Genomic DNA, 23,864 nt, shown 5'->3' with positions numbered 1-23,864 from the left:
AGTTGATACTTAATACTTTGATACTTAAATATTCTAATAGTTAAAAAAACTGTATTTTAAATTTGACACTGTGATAAACATTTTCTCACTCAGCCATATTGCATCCTTTTAAAAAAAATGTTTTTTTAAAGTAATCTCCATATCCAACACGAGGATCAAACTCATAACCCCAAGATCAAGAGTCACATGCTCTACCAACTGAGCCAACCAGGCAACCCACAGCAAATCCTCTTGAAAGGCCCCAATTCTACCTTTTTGTTCTTCTATGATTTTTTTAAAAATAATTGCTAACATAATAATATTTTATTCATTAAGTGTTTAAGGAAGTATCTTTAGAAAAACTGGAATTGCTAGAGTTGTCAAATTGATTGACACAATGAGATAAAATTATCTCCCTACCGAGCAAAAAAAAAATACAAAATGAGGACGTGGGTCGGTACTAAGTGGCTTTTAGTATGTCTTGTGTTTACATTGTGAGAAAATGAGATCTACAAAGTGTTATGAATACTTTTAATAGAAAAAAATCAGAGGAAATTAAAAATTATTTAACAGGGACCAGATGTAGTTTAAAAAAAAAAAGAACAAAGCAGTTGAACTCTCGTGTTAAGACTAACTTCCAAAAAAAGACCTCTTCTTCCAGCTGTAAGTAAGCTAATAATTAAGTCCAAGTGACCCTTCTTGCCATCTTGCCTTCCTTAGATAAAGTGAGAAACAAGTTGCAACTCATTTTCAGAAGAAAAATCTTTACAAAATCCTCTGCCAACAGCCAAGGGGGAGAAGCTGGTCAGCTAAGCCCCGAGTCCCGTCCTGAGACGGGAGGCTGGCTGCCAGGAGGCAGGAGGCCCGGCCACCTTCCGAGCGAGAGGGACCCTGGTCAGCTACACCCTGGTCTCATTCCGAAGGCGGAGGCCGTCGGCCGGCCGGGGAGCGCCAGGGGCGCGACGGGCGCGGGCTGGGAACTGCAGCGGGTGTCGGCAGCCGCGGGTCCTCCAGGCTCCCGGGGCCCGGCGATGGGCGCAGAGCCGCCGTGGGACCGGAAGGGGTCAACAGGGCAAATGCTTTCTCGGAATTCACCAGCTCGGGCCAACTTCAGCAGATTTTCTCCTTCCCAGCCGCTTTCTCCGCCCACCCCCGCCCCCGCCGCCCCGACTCGGAGCCGGTCACCCCCGCCACAGCCCCCCCCGAGTCGGGGACGCTCTGAGCACCGGCTGGGCGGGCGGCCAGCTGGAGTGGCGGGTCCCCGCGGGTCGCAGGGGCCGAGCGAGGGGCCCCGGGGGGGAGGGGTCGGGGCGAGGAGGGGCGGGCGCGGCGGAGGTCGGGGGGTGTGTCCGAGGGGCCGGCGGGCTGGAGGCCGGCGCCCGGCGGGGAAGCGCCGACTCGCGCTCTGCGGAGAGGCCCCGCGCGTGGCCGTGCCTTTCTTCCCAGAGCCCGAGCGGCGGCGGCGAGATGCGTGGCGGCGGCGGCGCGGGGGTCGCGCTCCTGGCCTCGCTGCTCTGGGTCGCCGCGCGGTGCCAGCAGAGAGGTGAGCCCCGGTCCCCAGTATCCCCGGCGGGCGGCGGCAGCTGCGGGACAAAGCCGGCCGCTTTGCCGCTTCTTCGGTCGGGGCGCGCATCCTGGTTCACCTCGGACGGGGGGAATCGCACACGTGGGTCTCCCGCGCGGCCCCTGGGAAGCGTCTCCCGGGCCGGACCGGAGAGGACTGGGGACGCCACCCGCTCATCCGACCCTTGGGCTTGAAACTCCTCGGGCTCGGGGGTGGGGGGTTGTGGGGTGGGGGTGGGGGGTTCCACTCAGTTTTTTGCGATCCCGAGCGCGAGCAGCGCGGGGGCGGGGGATGCGGAGCGTCGGGGGCTGCGGGAGGGGCGTTGCGACCCCGCAGCGGTCCCCAGCTTGCAGACCCCCGGCTGCGGCGGGCGGGGGTGCGGGCTGCTGACCCGGCGCGGGGAATGAATGGGAAAGGCGTCCTCTCGAGTCGCCCTCATTGTCCTGCGGTGGAAAGCCCGCTCGTCCACGGTGGGGAAAGGGCGGGTTCCTCGGGGCCGCTCGCTGCCCAGGGGGGCTAGTGGGGACAGACCATGGTGAGAAGCGCGCCCCTGCCCGACTGTCCTGAGCCGTGGGTACGCGCCCGCGCGGCCCCCCGCAGGCGGCGTCCCGGCCACAGATGCGCCTTCTGAAAGGGCACTCTTTGTGCAGCCCCCGAAGTGGCCAAACCGGCTCATTCCCCGTGCAGGTTTAGACCGCGGTCACCCCGGGGTGATAGAACCGGCGGCGAAGGGACGACTTTGCACGCTCGCTCGCTGCACGGGTGCAGTGGTTCTCCTGGCAAGGTTTGGGGAGAACGGAAACCCCAAGCGAATTCTCAAGGCTTCTATCAATGCCAGGAGAGAATGCTCCTTTCTGCGGAGCACTCCATTCCCCACTCGACTAATTGGAGACTCGGTGAAGTCTTGCCGCCGTCGCTTCTAGTTGGCTAGGGGGTCACAGTACTTGTTGACTGCATCGTCATGTGTGCAACATATGACCATGGGCACATTCCCACAAATACACATTTGATTTAAAAAAAAAAAATTTCAGGTCAAAAGTAGGTAGGCGGAATGCGCAATACCCTCGTGGGAAAAATGTGTGTTTGGGCATTGTGCTGAGTTGTGAACTCTACAGCGACGTGTCCGGCTCATTCATGCAGGCATTCGTGATGAACGCACTGGACCGCAGCCGGCCACACAGCTTTGAACACCCGGCGCCGGCTCAGCGCGGACTAGGGCTGGGACGTAGAGGGAATTTACATAGTTATGCGTGCGAGAGAGGAGCCGGCCTTTCGGAGGCGAGGCTTTGGCGCTGCACGCCCAACTCCTTTCTCTCGGGTTGCTGAAAGTGAACCAGTCCCAGTTTCCCACAGGGTGGGGAGAGAGCCGCTTGGCTCAGCTTTATTGTTCTAAGAAATTAAAAGTCCTAGATGGAGGAGATGCCCCGAATGTTTTTCTTGCCCCTAGGAGCTGAGCACTTGGCGTGGGAGGTTATGAATGGTGTTTGGAGAAAGTGGGACCACATGGGGCTTTCCTGCTTAAAATGCTGTGGAAAACCACCCACCGCGGGAGTCTTTGAATCTTTCACACCGCCTTCCATATTTGCCGGTCCCCACCCCATCAGCCAACACCATGCTTCCTAAGGAGCACCTTTGAGGGAGTTTTCATTTTAAAAAATAATTTGTGTTCTACATGTATAGCGTAAATGATTAGTGAAATGGTATGATATGGTCATAATAAAATCATCCTGACCCGTAGCACCGCTGAGTTGGCTATCTGGTGCCTACATTTTTTAAAAAGATCGTTATCTAACAGCACTCAGCTAATAGCAGTTTTCTATGCTATCTGTGTCTCTCTGGATTATCTTACAACTCACAGTATAGGATCCAGTGGCTCACTAACCTTGAAATGTAACCTGTTTAAAGTGAGTTATTCCTAGGTTAGAATAAGAGGTGGTATGTTTCTTAAAATAGTGCTAAGTCCACAGCTAGCCATTACATAGAATTATAATTGCTTCACAGGTTGGCTCGTCAGCTTTTCTGTTTTAAATCGTCCTTTCTTTTTTAAAAGTAAAAATAGATAGTTCCAGGTATAGAGAAAACAAATCTATTGTATGAACAGAAGAACATTTACTTCGTTCTAAACATGGCATAGTATTCAAATTTAGCATGTCTGTACTCCACAGTAGAGTATGTGTGCCTGAAGGGATTTCAAAGGCACATTTTTCTCTTCTGTAAGCTGTATTGCCACGTAAGGGCCAATAAAAAATATTGATCTTAGCAGTTGGAAACAAGGATAAGTGTAATAAAAACATCACTGCCTACCTTCTGCATATCCTGGACTTTGGCCCACTCCTTTTCCCTTCCTCTTTTCCAGGCATTAAATATGAAGCCTACCACTGTTGTTAATAGAACGTCATAAAGAATTCAGATGCCACAGAGATATGAAGTAAACATACATACTGTTTGTAATGTCTTGTGCCACTCTTAGAATTGCACTGCTACATAAGCAAGTATCATAAAATGTTTATATACCCACTTATTTCAAGGTAATCCTCCTTGAAACACTCTACCGCTTTATAAAATTTGTTCATAAAGCCCTGTGGATATTCATTATCATCTCTGGTAAATTTGGGGGAAGGGTGACAAGCTATATCTTTAAGCTTTAGATGTTTATTCTCTGGCCTTACTAGCTGGGGGAAATTGGGCAAGTTAATTTTCCTGTGCTTTGGTGTCAGCAGCAGCAAACTGGGAATAATAATGGGGCCTCCCTGGAGAGGCAGTTAACGATGGGATGAAACAATGCAAGAAAAGTGTTAGAACAGTGTCTGGTACAGGGTTAGCCCTCAAGATATATTATCTAGGAGCATCATTGTTACTATTTTACACAGAACTTTGGGGGAGGCCCTCTTCTGAGCTATAGTCTCTGGGATGCCTAATTGTTTCAAAATTCGGAGTCTGGACTTGGAATCAGATAGTCTTGGACTTAAATACCAGGTCTGTCCCTCTGATGAGCCATGACATTGGTTAACACCTTAACAGCTCTGAATGTCAGTCTTCCTGTCTATAAAATGGGTAGGATTCACATGGCATGGTGTTGGGCAGGACATAGCGTCACAGGCATAGGATCTGTGGCGATGGCCCTTACTATTACACCTGTCATGTGCACTCACCATCCTGGGTACCCCTCCCTCTCTCATTGCCCACATTCATTCCGTCATTAAGGCTTAAATGATTTTACCTCCTGAAAATCTGTGTGATCTGTCTCCACTTTTTCGTCCCCACTGCTGACTAGGCTCAGGAATTGTTTGTTTTTCCCATGAAATATTGTGATGGTTCTCTCACCAAACCTCCTTCGTCCCCTGTTCTCCCTTCTCAGCACTGCTGCCTCTGTGATTTTTCTAGAAACACCACCATATGGGCTCAGACTGGTGCCACCCACACCCCTCACTTTTTTACATGTATTCACAAAATAACAGTGACGTGCATCACACTGGGGGTAAACCAAGGAGGCTATCCCAGAGCTGAGGGGCATTATTTTAGGCACATGTGTACCTACTCGTAGGCAACCAGTATTTCCTTGCACGCAGGCTGTGAAGTGCCAGACAAGTCTGCTGTTTAGGTTCTAAGGCCCTGGAAAACTTTCCTGGTCCCCTGATGCTGAAGTATTTATTAGGTATTTATTAGGTGCTCTTCCCTAAACTCCCGGGGGCCTCTCCACTTAATGCTCTTGTCATACGTATCCACTTATCATGGTGGCGTGAACAATTGGCTGGCCAATCTGTCTCGCCCACTGACTTGGGCAGGGACCGTTTTATCCATATCTGCATGGTCATTGTTTTGCAATGTTCCTAGCAGTGAATAGCCACCTGTCTTTGTTGAGTCAAATTGAAATGAATTTCTTTGGTTATGAATCAAGTAACTTCAAAACATTTTGTTGTATAGGTAACCCATGCCCATGGTACAAAAGTCAAAGGGTGCTACTAAAGGGTCTGTAGAAAAAGGTTAAGTCTTGACTTTTGTCACCTTCTTTTGAGGCAACCACTACTTTCGGTTTCTTGTGTATTCTTCCTTAGATGTCTCTTTGTGGAACTCTTAAAAGCAAGCTACTTTATGGAAACTACTTCTTCTGTAACAGTATAAAGAAGGCCCCAGTTGTTTCCTGACAAAACATGGAACAGTATTCCTCTCTCCACTGCCTCCTCCCCATTCTAACACTTCAGTGGACCCGTTGCAGGGAATTAATACATCATTTAATGAACGTACATACTTGTAAACTTGTCACCTTCAACTTGTCCCTTCCAACATGGTCTTTGACAGAAAGGTATTAGAGCAGTGTTTCCTAGATTTTATGGAATTTAAGAACTAGGTCACCAATTGATTTCATGACCTTGTACTCATTCTGAAAGTCTTGTTTACCGTGCATTAAGAAGCTATTCTTTATGCAGTAAATACTTTTTAAAAATATATTTTAGGAGATTTATGATATACAGAAGTCAAGTTTGAGAATAATTCTATTAGAAGTTTAGGATAGTGTGTTATTTATTTTACCAACTAAGTATGATTTGTTACTAGAACACCTATGGCAGACACAGAAAAATTTAATTTTTAAAAATAATTCCCAATGAATGAAGTTAAGCTTACACTTCAAATACAGAGATTAACTGGAGACAAACAGAGAGAACTCTCCATCTTAGACCTTAGATGACGTTTTTAGTTACATTCCTTAGAAATGTTTGGACAACCGAGAGAAACTATAGTTTCCTAAGAAAGATGTCTGTAACTTATTTACATGCTTGCAGATAGTTCTTTTGCCTGTTTTGTTTTCCCAATACTAATATGTCTCCATGGACAATTGGGTAAATAAATAAAGGCATTTCAAAATTAGTGAGAGAAAAAAAAATCCTTTATAAGAAGTAATTGAGTTAAGGTCATGAACTTGGGCTCTGTTGGAACATGCCAGCCAGGGAGCTGTTTCGGCCCGAAGCCCCCCGCGCGTGACAGCAACAGCGACAGCTGGGTTCACTGCATTTCTTGTCCCTGATGCTGGGGGTGACAGTCGGTGCCCAGAGTAACCATTTCCTAGCACAGAATCCCTTCACTTGAGTCTTTGTGTTTTCAAGGCTGGATCAGGAGAGCTTTCTTTGGATTAACTTGTTCCCAGAGATTGTGTGTCTTGCTCGGGGGCAGGAGACAGACAATGGAGGCAGTGAGAATCCCAATCAGCCCGATGGATGACATTCTTGCCTAGGTAAGCATTTATCTCAGAGTGTTCATCCAGAAACTGCGGTGTGTGGAAATACATTAAGATCCTGGCTTCAGCTTGTATGCACCTTTTTTTTTTCTTTTCTGAATTTGCTGTTTGAAGTTTGCATCTCTTCATTCCTGAAGTATCTTTGAAGTCTGAAGGCAGAGTGGCTGAAATTCTTGTGCCCGAGAGCCTCCTGCGCGGCTGGTGGGAATGTCAAATTTAGATCCATGAGCATGTATAGAAAATGCCCTCGTTCCCCATTCCCTGAAGCATTTTCTGCATTTTGTTCCATTGCTCCTTAACTTCCTGCCAGAACCTCAGGAAATTCTCTATGACAATAAAGAAGATGCTGCAGTGTAGCAGATTATTTGTAGTTTAAAGAGAACATGTAGGGGGAAAAAAAACCCTCACATAACAATGCTGATTATTATATAGCACACATTTAAATGTCTTCCAACCTTTTTGTAGTGACAGAATTTTACTAACAAAAGTGATTGTCTTGTTATCTGGGGGCCCAGCACTGGAACCAGCTCCAATGTCTTCCCTCCGATTTCCCCCAGTTCATGCATTCTTTCTGTTCCCTTGGTTTCATCTTCCTTTACTTTTTTTGTCCCCTTATCCAAATTGTCCCCCTGAATTTTTGTTCCTTCCTTTAAAAAAATTCCCTGATTTTAAAAATTTTTGTTTCTCCCTATTACCATGCTAATAGTCACCTGCTGTCTGAATTGACTATTAACCAGCCACTTTTTTGTTTGTTTTTAGAGAGAGAAAGGGGGAGGGGCAGAAAGAGAGGGAGAGAGAGAATCTTACTTAAGCAGGCTCCATGCCCAGCGCAGAGCCCTCCGCAGGGCTTGATCCCAGGACCCCAAGATCATGACCTGAGCTGAAACCAAGAGTCGGACACTTAACCGACTGAGCCACCCAGGCGCCCACATAACCGGCCACTTGTAATAAGTGTCTGATGCTCACACGCTTTCTCCTAATCTGGTCTAACACTGCAGTTAGGCTCATGCTGCTGGAGCCCTGCCTTCATCACGTGCCCCCTGCTTCATCCAGTTCCAATCCTGCCCCAGCCCAGTGGCCCTCCATAATCCCTCCCGTCATTCAGGACTACGGAGGCTTAGCCACACCTTTCTCTATCCTGGGCGCCTCCTTCCTCTCTGACTGCAAATGGTATATTGACTTCCAACTGTGTGCTTTGTCCATGTTACTCCCTTATTTGAATTGCACCCCCATTTCTTACCTAAAACCTAGCCTGACCACCCATGCACGGCCTGCAGCTTACTGCCCTAGTTATTATAGCCTCAACCAACTGGCCTGTTTCTGTATTTTCTGTATTTGCACTGTTTTTTATGATAAGTCAGGGATTGAAGTTTGCATCTCTTCATTCCTGAAGTATCTTTGAAGTCTGAACTGTCTGCCTAGCAGGCAGAGTGTCTCAAATTCTTGTGCCCGAGAGCCTCCTGCGCGGCTGGTGGGAATGTCAAATTTAGATCCATGAGCATGTATAGAAAATGCCCTCGTTCTCCATTCCCTGAAGTATTTCCTGCATTTTGTTCCATTGCTCCTTAACTTCCGGCCAGAAAAATTCTCAGGAAAATTCTCTATAACAATAAAAAAGATGCTGTCTGGTCCTGTTTTGGATGGCTTGTCTAGAGTTCTGTAAGTCAAGGTCCAAAAGAAGGGTTTTTTTCCTGCAAAGATCAAATCCTTAGCTACCAGCATTTCTTTCAATACACAGATAACTTAAGGGTAGAGGGTTCTTGTGCTCAGACCTGAGCCTTTGGCAGTGGGAGGGTGGCGCCGCCCACAAATGCTCCAGAGCTTAACAACCATAAAACCCTTACCCAGCCCCTGGATTGCCACCCCAGCCCTGAGTCCTGGCCCTGTTCTGGGCATGAGTTCCCCTAGCCCCCTATATTTCATTTCACCCGAGGGGACTAGCATTTGCAGGGCAGCAGGGGATCTGGAATCTGGAATCTGTTTCAATAAAACCTTATTCCTATTTTGGCATCCAGAGGCACCAGGACTTGAAAGGTCCACTTTCCAGTTGGTCTTCAAGCCAACTCTTTTGGGTTTCTAGTTTAAATAGGTACTTCCACAACTTTCTCTGCCACTTGGCTTTCCTTCTGTCCCAATTACTGTGTCCTGTGGTGGGCTAGCACTCTTTTCCTACCCTCAAAATTCCCCTGTCTAGCCTTCCAGCCCCTTTATTCTGAATCTTTAATTCTGGCATTTTTTTTTCAACTGAGGTATAACTGACATATTACATTATATTAGTTTTTGGTGTACAACATAATGATTCGATATTTGTATATATTGCAAAATGATCACCATGATAAGTGTAGTTAACATCCATTCCCATATATAGTTACAAATTTTTTTCTTGTGATGAGAACTTTTAAGATTTACTCTTTAAGCACCTTTCAAAAATACAACACGGTATTATTAACTGTGGTCACCATTCTGCACATTACCTCCCCAAGACTTGTGTATATAATTATATATATAATACTAAATATATGATACTTAACAGATGGAAGTTTGTGCCTTCTGACCTCCTTCACCCAAACACTATCTTTGTCTTTGTACACCATCTAGTTTTCCCAATTCTTTACAACCACACTCCTGGATTCATGGGCATTCTCTTGTTCTGGAAGTGTGGGGTGGAGGGAGTTCGAGATATTCACTAACATGTGAAATGCCTTTGGAAGCTTCCATTGCTTTTCTTAAAGGCAGTTGGCATTTTAAATAGTTAATACCTTCTTGGAGTAGGGAATAATATTTTCTTGTGAGACTGTTTCTATTTCATGTTTCTAATTTTTGTTCCTCTGTTTGCTCATTCATTCATTCATTCATTCATGCAGGGAACATATCTTGGGACCCTGAATCAGGAATGTACAAAGGCTAGAGTATCTTGAGGACCCCATTCTCACCTGCATTCCTTGCTATGATTCCAGGCATTTCTTGACATTCTTGGTGGACCTGTTTTTGAAGTCCACAGAATTGAAAAGTGCATAAAACAAAACAAAACAAAACAAAACACAAAACGTCCTCCATGAGAAATAATGGGCAGAGCAGAAATAGAAGATCAAAGTCTCAATCGTGGATATTACCATCTATATTTTGTTTACTTAGAGTCATGTGGGTTCACATGGACCTGACTAGGCCGAGTCGTGGGGCAGGGAAAGGCGGGAGATGGGGAGGCCGAGAGGTGGTCAGCATTAGCTGGAGTGACAGGAGCAGCCTCTACACCAAACACCCTGTTAGGTGACGTCTGTTTCCCTGGGCTTCCTTTCTTTTCTGGGAAACTCAGATCTCACCTGCTGGACTAGCGTGCTCCAGGTGAACAGACACAGTTAGCACAGAAGTTTTCTCTCCGGGCTGCACATTAGATTTTAATTACATCAATGCCTAGGTCCTACCCCCAGGGAGTATAATTTATGTGGTCTGCGGTGGTGCCCAGTCATCTATACTTTAAAAATGCTCCACAGGAGGGACGCCTGGGTGGCACAGTCGGCTGAGCATCTGACTCTTGGTTTTGGCTCAGGTCATGATCTCAGGGTCCTATGATCAAGCCCCTTGTCGGGCTCCAGGCTTGGTGCAGAGTCTGCCTGGGTTTCTCTCTCCTTCTCCCTCTGCCCTTATCCCCTATGTGCTCTCTCTCTCAAATAAATAAGTCTTAAAAAAAAAAAAAGTTTATAAAAATGCCCCATAGGTGATTCCGCTGTGCAGCAGGATTGAGAGCCGTTAAATTAACTTTGTAAATTTTGCTGTACCAGTGAATGTGATCACACAGCAATGCAGGCTTGGAAAAGGGATGCAGTACCTGATAGGAGCCCCTACCTAATCCAAGGGGGCAGATCAGGGGCACTGACCCCACTGAGCCTGCCATCGCCTGGAGGCTAATGCCTTGTGCAGATACCAAGTGCTCAGACCCAAGCACCCTCCTTGCTCGCCTCATGTCTGTTTCATGTGATTCCCACTCCTCTGGGAAGCGGGGATGATACTAAGCACCTGAAAGTTGTGAGGGATCCCTGCACTCACAGCCTGTGTCATTGACATTTGAAATATGAAATATGAATGAAATATGACATTTAGAGTCCTTCCCATCTGGGTATAAGTTCTGGCCTAGTAGGGCTGGGTAGTGGATTGATTGGATTACTGTTTCATTTTTTAAATAATTCATCCAGGGACGCCTGGGTGGCTCAGTCAGTTAAGCGGCTGCCTTTGGCTCGGGTTGTGATCCTGGTGTCCTGGGATCGAGCCCCACGTCCGGCTCCCTGCTCAGTGGAGAGCCTGCTTCTCCCACTCTCTCTGCCTGCCACTCTGCCTACTTGTGCTCTCTCTCTCTCTGTCAAATAATAAATAAAATCTTTAAAAAAAAATAATTCATCCAAAATTTAGTCAATCCATTCCATATATAGGCATTATCTGGTGCCATATCCCTCCCTCCCAACCCCATTAAATGGACAAGCCATAGGTACCTTTTTCTCTGGATTTATCTGTGCCACCTCCTTCTCTCCGGATCCGATCTTCACCTTCTCATGTCGGGTGACTACAAAGTCTAGCTGTCCTTTTCCACGTACTTCTATCATTCTCCGATCTTGTCTTTGATGATCCATTGTACACTTGTTTTTCCTGCCTTCCTTCGGAAGTTGTTCCCCCTGCAATGTTTAGCTTATTATTTCCCTTCTAGCTCCACCCCCCAAAATAAGAGCCATTCTGCCTTCTATATCCACAACCCCCCCCCCCCCCCGACTACCACACATCACACTCCCTCCACACATATCCCACATATACTGCATGGCAAACCCACACCCCTGTACTGACCTTGCAGACCAGGTCCCAGCTCAGGGTACCTGGAGAGGTATTGTACTGACTAACCCCAGACTGCCAGAACCAGAGTCTGGACCTGGGCCCATCTCTGGGGGGGTGGGCGGGGAAGACAAATTCTGCTGGAAGCGCCAGCCCAGCTGCAGGTGCTGAGTTGAAGTCTCATGTGGCCAATAAGAGCCCAAAAACTGTTGGCATCCAGAGTCCCAGTGAATTTAAGGACCATGAAGTTGACCGTGTCACCCACCCCTGTTGAATGGCTTCTCACTCTCTGTGAACAGGACTTCCAGGGCCCCCTGTGCTCAGACCCCTCAATGGCTTCTTCTCCCACTGCCAACCCTATTTTGGCCATTCTGAGATATCCGGTTCCCACACTGTGACGCGGTGGCTCGCATCAGTGACCTTGAACACATGTCCATGGAAAGTCGTTTCTTTCACCTGTGGCCCTCTGGCGTGCTCTGCCCCACCCCATCATTCAGGCTTTCCACCTGGTTGTTGCCATAGCAATTTGTTTCTACACCTGAAGCATGGTGTCTTGTAACTGTTAACTTGCCTGTCTCTCCTGGGGGGCAGAGAGTTTTTTTCTTATTTCTGATCTCCAGCACAGTGCCTGGCATTTCATGTCAATTCTGTGAATACTAGTTGGGTGCATGTGGAAGGCCCAGTGCAGACAAGCAACAGGAGCAAAAGGGAATCCAGTGGGCATTGTTTTGGGATCAGGAAAGTCACTAAGCAGAGTGATCATCTCCTGGGAAACAGAGGCAGGGAAGGAACAGGGGCCAGCTCAGGAAGGCTGGGCGACAGGATTCCAGGACCAGAAACGAGTAAGAATTCAGGTAATTAAACAAGGGTAGAGGGTGGACCAACATTCTGGGGACCAAAACCTTAGCTCGCATTCTGAACCAGAACACGTGATCAGGGACCACCTAGCGGCAGAAATGAGAAGTCCAGATGCTTTCGTGCTCACAGAGAGCATCCAAATATGGAGAGAGAAGAGCCACAGAGTCTGGTAATCAGGAGGGGCTGAAAACTTGAGGGGATTATTGATTTTTTTTTTTCCATCTACAATTCAGCACAAAGAAAACATGGATTACATTTTTATAATTAAAATAATGGCTGATGATGAATATTCAATACAGATTTAAAACTCTGATTTTATTTAACATGATCTTATTTCTAGATTTGGAGCTAGTAACGTCTAAGCATCTCAAGACAGTATTGTATTCACGCACTCAATCAACAAGTACTTACATTTCTAGAATGTTCCACACACTGGTGACCAGTGGTTTTGCATCCCCAGTGCTTGTAGTCAAATGAGCTTGAGAAATACTCAAAGAATCCTACTGAGTGTGTTCACAGTTCTGATCTGGGAGAGATTTTTGCTTCTGAAGGCCTCAACACCAATACAAGTTCACTTGCTGCTTTAGAATAATATCACTGGAAACAGAAGGAGGACTCTGATTCACCTCTACATTTCTACTGCAGTAGGGTTTCCATGTAAATAAAGTGTGACTTCAGGACACTCGATGGTGCATGACTTTAGCCTTGTTGGCATTGTGTTAACTAGCTCTTGTAGTTATATTTTCATAATTGAGGTGTTTTTTAAAGGAACTCTACCTGCCTGCCATTGGAGCACTTTGTTTAAGTGAAAGAACAGCTGTTCTCCTCTGGGCATTCTGAGCTAAGCCATCCTTCTCTTCTCAGGAACAGAACAAAGGCATACAGAATTTATGTCACAGACGGATTTTTGTTTGGTAAAAATCACTTATTACTGAGTGAAAGAATGGCCTATTCTCCTTAGAAATATGAGCATAACATCTCCCGTGTCTTTAGTGGTTTCCAACTTTGTTGGTTTCTTTTTCATTATTAGAATTGACTGAATTAAGATATGCCTCATTTAGGTGCTCAAACTTCCCTGAAAATTTGCTCATAAGACAGTCCTCTGTAAATGAAATAATTTCAAATTGAATAGGAAAATATTTCCAAAATGATATTTGAAGGAATTCACTAGTAAAGAAAATAAACATCACTTTGGTTTCTGTTACCAACTGACCTAAGCCAATTTTGTTATACAAAATGCTTAGGTTCTTTTTCGGTGAATGATGGTACCCACTGAGAGGTTCAAGGTACATGAGGATTCACTGCTCCCCAACAACCTAACCCACTAGATGATGTCAAGTGCATAGCTTACACATGATACATTATTAACATACCTTAATTAGGGTGCCTGGGTGGCTCAGATGGTTAAGCGTCTGCCTTCGGCTCAGGTCATGATCCCAGGGTCCTGGGATCGAGCCCCGCATCGGGCTCCTGGCTCAGTGGGGAGCCTGCTTCTCCCTCTCCTTCTGCTTCTCTCCCTGCTCATGCTCTCTCTCTCTCTATCTCTGTGTCTCAAATGAATAATAAAATCTTAAAAAAAAAATAATATGTTTAAAAACAAAACAAAACAAAACAAAACATACCTTAATTAGCGATCAGGTCCAAAACAGGTCATAGGCCATATGCAATGAATTTGATAGAATTTTAGCTTTCTGTCCTTTCAGGTGTGCAGACTTCTCCCTTGAATCAGCATCAAGCAATATGCACCCTTCCTTAAACACTGTCTGGATCCAGGACATCTGAGGGATCAACCCTCAGGTGGCATCCCCATCCTTCAGAATGAAGGCTACAGACTGCATGATTTTATACCCTGTACTTTGCAAGGGTGAGGAGAAACTCCAACATGTTTTAACAGTTTTATCGGGGTATAATTTACATGCCACAAAATCCTACCAATTGGATGTGTGCTGCACAATGGTTTTTAATACATTTAGAGTGTTGTACAGTTGTCCCTACAATCTGGTGTGGAATATTTCCAAGATCTCAAAAGGCTTCCTCATGCTCATTTGCACTCAGTCCCCACCTCCACCCTCCCCTCAGCCCCAACCAATCATCTGCTTTCTGTACTTTTAGATTTGCCCTTTCTGGAAATTTCATATGCATGGAGTCATGCAGTATGTATTCTTTTGCGTCTATCTTCTTTCTCTTAACATAATATTTTCTAGGTTCATCTAGGTCGTGGCATGTATCTGGAGTTTGTTATACTTTATTGCTGAATATTATTCCATTGTGTAGATAGCCATTTTTTTTAGCTAGTCATCAGTTGATGGACATTTTGATTGTTTCCATCCTGGGGCTATTAGGAATAATGCTATCAACACTTGCATTCAGGTCTTCCTGTTTCATTCCTCTTGAGTGAAATTCCTAAGATTGGAATAGAGGGCATATAGTAAATTTGTGTTAATTTTCTTTTTTTCAGATTTTATTTATTTATTTATTTATTTATTTATTTATTTATTTATTTTAGAGAGAGAGAGGGAGAGAGCCGGGAGAGAGGAGGGACAGAGGCACAGGGATAGAATCTCAAGCAGGCTCTGCCCTGAGCACAGAGCCCAACACGTGGCTCAATCTCATGACCCTGAGATCATGACTTGAGCTGAAATCAAGAGTGAGATGCATACCCCACTGAGCCACCCAGGAACCCCTTATGTTAATTTTTTTAAAGAGACTTTGAGATTCTTTTCCAAAGCGGCTGTACAGTTTTACGTTCCTACCAGCAGCCTATGACCATTCCAGTCACCCCACATCTTTACCAACACTACATACTGATTGTAGTCACAGTGGCTGTGAAGTGGTGTTTCGTGTTTTAACTTGAATTTCCCTGATAATTTATTGAACGTATTTCATGTGCTTACTAGCTATTCATATATCTTATGTGGTAAAAATATCTATTCCAGGGGCACCTGGGTAGCTCAGTCAGTTAAGTGTCCAACTTTTGGTTTCGGCTAAGCTCATGATCTCATGGGTCCTGGGATCGAGCGCGGTGTCAGGCTCCCTGCTCAGCGGGGATCCTGCTTCTCCCTCTCCCCGCCCCTCCCCCCCTCCCCCCCACTTGTGCACTCTCTCTTTCTCTGAAATAAATAAATAAATAAATCTTTAAAAAAATACCTATTCCAATATTTTGCCTGGTTTTTATTGGGTTTTCTGTCTTTTGAGTATTGAGTTATAAGAGTTCTTCATATTTTCTTGATACAAGTCTTGTATCAGAAATATGATTTGAAAGTATTTTCTCTCAGTTTATGGCTTGTCTTTAGATTTTCTTTTTTTTTAATTTTTAATATTTTATTTTTATTTTTAAGTAATCTCTACATCCAATATGGGGCTCAAACTTACAACCCCAAATCAAGAGTCACACGGTCTACCAACTAAGCCAGCCCTAGATTTTCTTAACAGTGTATTTTGTAGCACCAAAGTTTTTTTATTTTAAGTCCATTTTATCAAGTTTTTTTTCCTCTTTTGGTGTCATCTTTAAGAATTCTTTGCCTAATCCAAGGTTACAAAGATTTTCTCCTCTATCCTCTATTTTCTTCTAGAAGTTTTCAAGTTTAGCGCTTACATTTAGGTCTGTGATCCATGTTGAGTTAACTTTTATGCATGATGAGGAGGCAGGGTCTAAATTTGTTTTTTGTGTGTGGATATACAGTGGTCCCAGACATTGGTTGGAAAGACAAAACTGCCTCGGCATTTTGCCAAAAATCAATTTGCCATAATATATAAGTGTATATTTCTGGGTTCTATTTTGTTCCATTGATTCATATGTATTCTCTCATGCAAACACCATGCTGTCTGGATTCCTTTGGTTTTATAGCAAGTTTTAAAATCTGTAGTTTAAGACATTCAATTTTGTTTACTTTTTTCTAAATTGCTTTGACAGTTCCAAGTCCTTTGCATTTCCATTAGTATCAGCTTGTCAATTTCTACAAAAGATGCCAACTGAGATTTTGATAGGACAGAGACTGAATCTAAAAACAGTGCAGGGAGAATTGCTGTCTATTACTACTGGGTCTTCCTTCCTATGAAAAAATACATCTCTTCATTCATGTAGGTCTTTCTCTCAGAAGTGTTTTGTAGTTTTCAGTGTGTTGGTCTTAATTCTTCTGCTAAATTCTTTTCTGAAGTGTTTTCTTCTTTTCCAATAAAAGAAGTCGGGGACCTATGGAGAGCTGATCAAGCCCTTCTTTGGCGCGCATGTTTCCAGGACATCGCTGTTACGTGTTTGGCTTGTCAGCTGTCTGTAGCTTGCCCCTCTGGGACTGCAACCTCAGGCCAGCAGAGCCTTAAGCGATCCCCATTCATTTATTCATTTATTTGTTTTCTACTGAATTTACTACTTTTACAACAACATCATTGTGTTTCCACTCTCTGCTCCAAATGGAGCCAGCGGTCAGGCCCCAGCACTGAAGCTGCTGATGCCCATGCTTGAACTGCCTTGGTAATCCACCGCGGTGGCGAGGAGCTGGGTGAGGGTGGGGCAGCCCAGACGGCAGGCGGATCTTACCCACTGGTCTTACGTGAAACCCTGGCAGCTTTGCCTAAGGAAGAGCGTCTCAATTTGTTGTTGGTCTTTGGTTGATTTCAGAGTCCTGAAATGGTTATTTTTAAGCATTTTGTCCAATTACATAATTTTTTTTTCAGGGGAGGATTTGTCAACCTCTTTTCTATGCTATGGCCAGAAGTCTCTCTAAGAGATTTTAATGTATATAGGTACCTTGACCACCATGAATTTCTCTAGTGAGAGACCAGTTGTATTACCTATTATGCCATTAACAGCCCACTGATTTTCCTAATAACCCATTTCTGATACTCACCCTACTAATTAGCAAAATGCCAGCATTGATGGAGACAGGTAACAGACAGCATGGTGGGCACGTCTGGAATATGAGCAGTCTTCCTGACTGGAGTACCAGCTGACTCCCCCTCGGAGGTACCTCACCAGTTTTAACACTAGCGGCATCTGGGTAGTTTAATCTAAGATACAGACACACACACAACTATCATACCTTATACTCAAGTATCTTAAAGTAAATTTCAGATATTATACTAGTTACCGTTTATACTTAAGCAGATGTTCATCGTGAGTCAAACCTCAGTGGACATCCTCAGTCTGACTGATTGTCAGCACAGGCAAACGAAAGGGAACTCTGTGGGAAATGCAGTCCCCATGAGGCAATGAACACATTTAAAGGAGTACTGTGTTGGCAGCCTGGGAGCGTGGTCCCAGAAGTTGGAAGAAGGGCTGACATTCTCCTGGAAACAAATGAGGTCCCTAAACTTGCCAACTTCTTTGGGGCGAGAGCCAGAGGAGTGGGGGAAACACAGAGGGAGGTCTGTGCTAAGGTGCGGGAAGGGGAGGGAAGGGCAGGCGAGGGAGGGCTCAGGAAGGGGAAAATAATCTGAGTGGAACCTGCAACCTGAAGTCGAACCAAAAAACTTAGAATGGGCAATGTGTGCAAACTGTAGTGGAGATACGTGTAGTAAAGACGGGCCATCGGGTTTTTACTGGTTTGTTCTAAACGAAAATGTGCTACGGAAGATTTATGTCAGTGTGGTTTATTTGAGAGTAATCTGTTAATGTGGTTCAGTCTGGGTTCTGATTTCTTCATTACTAACATGTGGAAATCAAATAAACTTCCCTTGCCTAGATTATCATAATAAAATATAATATAGAGAAAAACTTAAAAAGTAAAAGGATAATAATATTAAAAATCTTATTTTAATAAGACAAAAAAGAAAGAGAGAGCATCAGGGGTACTGCTGTGGTGATGAACTGTGTCTCCACACCCTGCCCCACCTCTCTCCAGCTCTTTTCTTCACCAGACTGGGGAGCTGGCCCCACCTTCTGTGAACGGCCCTGCTTTTGCCTTCAGAGACGCTCTGCAAACTCTTCCTTCTCCTTCTGTCACCTACACCCTCTCCTGGAAGCCCAAATGCAAGGTTCGGAGGCAGCCAGGGAAGAGATGTCAGACTGTGCTCTCCAGCCCACCTCTCCCCACCCTGAGCAAAGACACCTGGTCAGAATGCCTGCCGCCTGCAGGACTCAGGCTTAAAGGGAGACTCTCTGTCAGAATTAGCCCGTGCTACGTAAATATCCTTCTCTTAAACTTTAACATTATGTTGTAAGCATTTCACCTGTCTTCAACAACATCATTTTCACCATGAGTGAACCAGGCTGGCGGCAGCATCATTCAGGTATAACAGGGCTAAGGAATCAAACCACTGGTTTGCTTTAATAGATTTCCCTGGTTGATGCTCAGTTAACCTTGCTCCTCTAGTATGTCTTTAATTTTGGAACTCTTAAAGGTTTCCCCCCACTTTCCAGTAAGCCCAAAGCCTCAGTTTCACTGAAGCACCCCATTCCCTCTGGAAATAGTTGCCCGGTGTCTCTATGACTTGAATGCAGGAGGGGAGTCTGGAGTTCTGGTTAAGTAGTGACAGAGAAGTGCTGGGGGAGATGTGATCTTACTAATAAGCTTGCTGATCTTTGTGCCAAGGCTTGGCTGAATTAGCCAACCCCAGGGTGTTTGAGCTAGAAACAACCCAAGAGATCATTTAATCTTTCAAATCCAAAATGGCAGCCCCTAGGAGATGCTCCGCCGAAGCATCCCAGCCCCACCTCAGACCCGCAGTCAGAATCTGCATTTTTAACAAGATCTCCAGGTGATCTGTGCATGGAAAAGTTGGAGAAGTACTGTTGTGATTCTCAACAGTTGGGTGCAGAATGGCTTTTGAATATCTTGTGCAGAGCTCAATAATAATGATCAAATTTGTGGATGCTAAACGTCATCTTCTTTCTTGGATAGCATGGCATTATTAATTCGACCTTAGATCAGGATAGCTTTTTTTCATAGTACTGTTTTCATATTGTGTATACCTATCACAAGGGACCATAATATCTTTTCTACCTTCACCAAGATTAGGCTGTGATTTGCCGATGGATTTGGGGTGGGAAAGTGGAGGGTCCCCCATCTATCCCTGTTAAACTTCTGCTGGTTTTATTTTGGCCATGCTGGGATTCCACTAATTCCACGACCCCATGTATTCATGCCCCATACATGTGATGCCTTTTTATATCATATCTAAATTAGGATTAATAATATTGAACAAGGAAGCATTGAACACATGAGGTAGAAAACCCAAGTTCCTGTCTTCAGTTCAATATACTTTAGGGTTGCTTCTCTTGTTTTTCAAGATAACTTTTTGGGAAAGTACACTGCTTCCCCCTTTTCCCCAACAGAATGCACCGGGGCCATCTTGGGCTTTCCATAGGAAATCAGTTCCTATGGGGACATCTAGGATAACCAGCAGAGAGTGACCCAGTTACTGTGACAGAGGGAGAACTGAGGGTCTGTAGAAGGATGGAGGCCAAAAGAAGGTAGGATTTAAGGAAGCGAGAAAGGTCAGTTTTGATAAAAGCTCCTGCAAGGTCAAGTAAACTGAAGGTGAATTGCAGGTTGGGTTGGGCAACATGGAAGTTGATGCCCTTGAAAAGGGCATTTTTAGTGACTTAAAGGATCAGAATCCCAGTTGAAGTTGAGTGAAGAGCAAATGTAAGGCAAGGAACTGGAAAGACAATGAATGAAATTCTTATATACACCCTCCACGTAGTAACAGCTTTTTGGGAAAAAAAATAGAGAAATGATTGCATTAAATGTATATATCTATTGAAAGAGGTAGCCTGATTTCAGAAACAAACAATGGTACTGAAACCGAGAAAATACAGTATTATCAATCCCAGTGAGAATGCTACCAAGATAATTTAATTCTGTGTACTTTTGATTGGAGTGTTTACTCTAGTTGTTAAATGTATTTGTCTACGGTTGGTCTCCAAGGTGAGAGATATCTCAAATGATTTCTTTGTTAGCAAGATGTTCATGTAGGAATGTATTGGAATAAAAGGAGCTGTAATCTGGTGGGTCCAGCCACCATGGAATGATCGTTCAGTTACAGGTGGTGACTTGAATGCCGAATGATTTGATCAGAGGTACATGGACACTTGGGAGGACAGTCCTCGATTGAAGCTACTACTAGGCACATGAAGAACTAATGCAAAATGAAAATAGGGAGCCCTCTGTTCAAATTATGAAAACTTTGAGGACAGTTTCAACAGAGCATTAAACCAAGGATGAGGCCACTGGTCTGACACCCTTGAAGTGGCCGTGGGCACATTCTTCAACAGGGATGCCAAAGTTTTAAAGCAGAAGCAAGTAAAATCTATATAATGGAGCACAGGCAGAAGAAAGAGAAAGAAAAAAGTAAGATCTTGAAGGGCTTGTAGAAAAGTTGATAGTTTTTGGAAGTGTTTGGCCAGTTAGAGAAATGTTGAATTAATTGACGTTTTTAGGTATTTAAACAAATGGTATAAGCATTGTACACATTATACATTGTATAAGCAAAATATAATATGACTGCATTTTAATTCAACAGGCTGTCAATATTCAACTTAAAGGTCATACTTGCTTTTTTGACTTTCCTTTAAGTTAGTTCACTCCTGTGAGGATGTGGAAGGAGGGAGGAGGGGTAGTGCATTTCCAGGGCAGTGGGAATGATACAAAATTTTCAAAATATGTGCTTATGTTGAGGAGCTTTTGTGTTTGCCTAAATGCAATAATGTTTTCAATAGGTATTTAAATTGTTGCCCTTGGCAACAAAAGAGAAAAATACTTCCTGATGAATGAATTATAGTTTTTGTCTCTGCAACTAAACTTTTATGCTGAATCCAAACCCAGGATGTCATGGAATATAAGCATTAAACAAGCCTTTGTGGGAGGAGTAGGTGGATCCCGACGAGGTGCTGTTTTCTGCTGACAATATTTGTCGCTAGCTGGTTCATTCTGCTTATTCATCTTACAGTGAAAACCTCTGTCTTTGTCAAGGGCACCTTGGGTCCATTGCTATGGAAATGGAACTCGGCAAAACCCTGTGAAGGTCTTTTGCTCACCACCCCCTCTGGTTTTCCTGAGATTAAACTTCTCTTCATCTTCCCACATGAGACAAAAAAAAAAAGTCAACTGTGTTAAATGTCAAACTCCTGGGAGTTTGGATTTGACTTTTCCCTTACTGATTATGTGGGATCTTTCTTTCTCTCTCCTTCTCCGCACTCCTCCCCCCCTTTTCCCCCACTGTGCTGGAAAGGGCCTTGGAATTTCTAGAATATCTTAAAGCTTTTCTTTTACTAACAGCCATCAATGATTAAATTGGTTTAGCCCAAAAACCAAGTATTTGCTTTTGAGGGAGGAGGAGTGGTGGGCGGGGAGCCTTTCTCTCCCTGGTGCTGGGCTTCTGCCTTGAGCTAAAAGGGCTCCAAGCTAGAGAGGACCCCAAGTTGTCTGCATTTAAAAACGCTCCCAAGTGTTAGATTTTTGAGAAATAAAATAACTCACTGGTAACTTTTGATTCATTCTCATTGGAAACAAAAGCCCTGTTTAACACTAAGCAAGCAAGCCTTTTGCATATTTCAACATTGGCCTTGATCATATATTATTTAAACATTTTGAGAATGATGGAATTTGCTATACAAAGCAAGTTCACTTACTAGTGATTAAAATGATTTTTAGGTTATGACAAATGACTTGAAATAGGGTTGCTTTAAATGGCGCGCTCCTGTTATGATAACATGGTTGCAGGTTTCTCCCGGGAAAGGAACAGAAGAAGGTTGTCGCAAAGAGCCTCTGTCAATTGCTGGTCAGTCAGAAGTAAAAGTGGGAAAACAGTTTCTTTTGTGCTTATTTTCCACGTACACCTAATTCATAATATGCAGGTATGTTTGTGTTGTTTTCTAGAAGAAAAAAAAACAAACAACATTTGAGGTAAGATGCATTTTGCCACAACTTGTAAGCAGCCTCCTGAACAAATTTTAGGGACTGGGGATATGCCCCTGTAAGTACATGGTCAGGTCACTTGAGACTGCACCTGAGCAGGACATTAACTCTTGGCTTGGCCGGGGCCCCTCTCACTCACCTTCACGACCCGCCTGGATCAGAAGGTCAGGGCCCTCCTGGCTTTCTTTGTCCAGGGATGAACTAGATTCCTGGAAGCGGAGGTGGGGGGAAAGGAGACCAACAGTCCCCTATGCCATCAGCTCCCGATTCACAATACTTTAGACAGAGCATTTTCTCTTCCTGGGTTCTTGACCTTTTGGTACCAATGGACCCCTTTGGCAAAGCTCACAGACCCATTCGTAGCATGTTTTTAAGTGCATAAAAAATATGTTACAAAGAAAACCGAATATATTAAAATATAGAAATGTCACCTCCTCCGAGATGTCTTCCCTTGTCACCTCATAGGACAATGAGAGAAGATTGTGATTTACAAATGGGCACCTAACTTACAGGGATTTATAAGCACACAGTGTTGCAAAGGCAACATCAAAAAGAACAATCAGAGAAGAAGAGAGGGAGGAGGCAGGGCAGGAGGGAAGGGGGTCAAATGTGAATAAAGTGAGCAGTCCTGCTTAGCTTTCTGCTCAGTGAGTCCCTGCCTTGGAGGGTCTGGGTTTCCTCCATGCCTCTTTCCTGATGCACATCACTCTGGGCGGAGGGTGTCTCTTCTGTTGAAAGGTAGATACTTTCCAGACTCAGTGGCCCTTAAATGCAAATGTGCTACTTCATCTAAAATTTAATCAGAGAGACAGAGACTCAAATACATGAAATATAACCATGTAAGTCCAATTATATTTGAGGAAATTGATATTAGTGGTATCCACTTATACTATGAAAGTAATAATAACTGTTTACTGAGCTCTTAATACATTATATTAAGCCTTTTACCCGTTATCTCATGTAATGCTCACAGAAGTGCCTAGGCACTGTTCTCATGGCGTAAATAAGGAGACTAAGAAGTAAAGCCATTCGGCCATGGCCACACAGCTGGCAACTGGTAGACCTATAATGCACATCTACAGCTGTATGGCTCACGTTCTTGCTCCTCACCCAACCCTGCCTTTCTTAAGCAGTGGTGATTGTAGTAGACTTGACATTCTAATAGAATTCATAGAAAACACTTGATTAGAACGTTTATTTCCATCTTAAGCCTGGACATGTACAGGTTCGGCATTAAATATGCCATACATTTTTTAAAGATTTATTTATTTATTTTTAGAGAGAGAGGGGGTGAGAGCACACAGTGGGCGGGGAGGGGCAGAGGGAGAGGGAGAGAATCCTTAAGCAGATTCCCTGCTGAACGTGGAGCCCCCCGTGGGGCTCGATCCCAGGACCCTGAGATCATGACCTGAGCTGAAATCAAGAGTTGAGGCTTAACCAAATGAGCCACCTAGGCGTCCCATCCTTATTTATTTATTTATTTATTTATTTATTTATTTATTTATAGAAAGAGAGCAGGGGGAGGGGCAGAGAGAATCTTAAGCAGGCTCCATGCTCA

At 44.4% G+C, this 23,864-nt stretch overlaps 1 protein-coding gene across 4 annotated transcripts in view; it reads left to right on the top strand.

Moving 5' to 3' along the window:
• The first annotated feature begins 1,351 nt into the window (after positions 1-1,351).
• Positions 1,352-23,864, top strand: part of LAMA1 (laminin subunit alpha 1) — a 161,537-nt gene continuing 139,024 nt past the window's right edge. For 3 of the 4 annotated variants that reach the window (XM_032421153.1, XM_032421152.1, XM_032421155.1), the window contains exon 1: positions 1,352-1,522. In XM_032421153.1, coding sequence (XP_032277044.1) covers positions 1,447-1,522 — 76 coding nt within the window. In that variant the 5' untranslated portion in view covers positions 1,352-1,446. Of the gene's footprint in view, positions 1,523-4,660; positions 6,774-23,864 lie in introns of those variants that run through there. The other variant, XM_032421154.1, reaches the window with a different exon arrangement.

Source organism: Phoca vitulina, unplaced genomic scaffold (assembly GCF_004348235.1).
Source record: "Phoca vitulina isolate PV1807 unplaced genomic scaffold, GSC_HSeal_1.0 scaffold24, whole genome shotgun sequence".
Taxonomy (NCBI): domain Eukaryota; kingdom Metazoa; phylum Chordata; class Mammalia; order Carnivora; family Phocidae; genus Phoca; species Phoca vitulina.
Note: the sequence above shows the minus strand (reverse complement) of the source record. Positions and strands in the feature narration are given on the sequence as shown.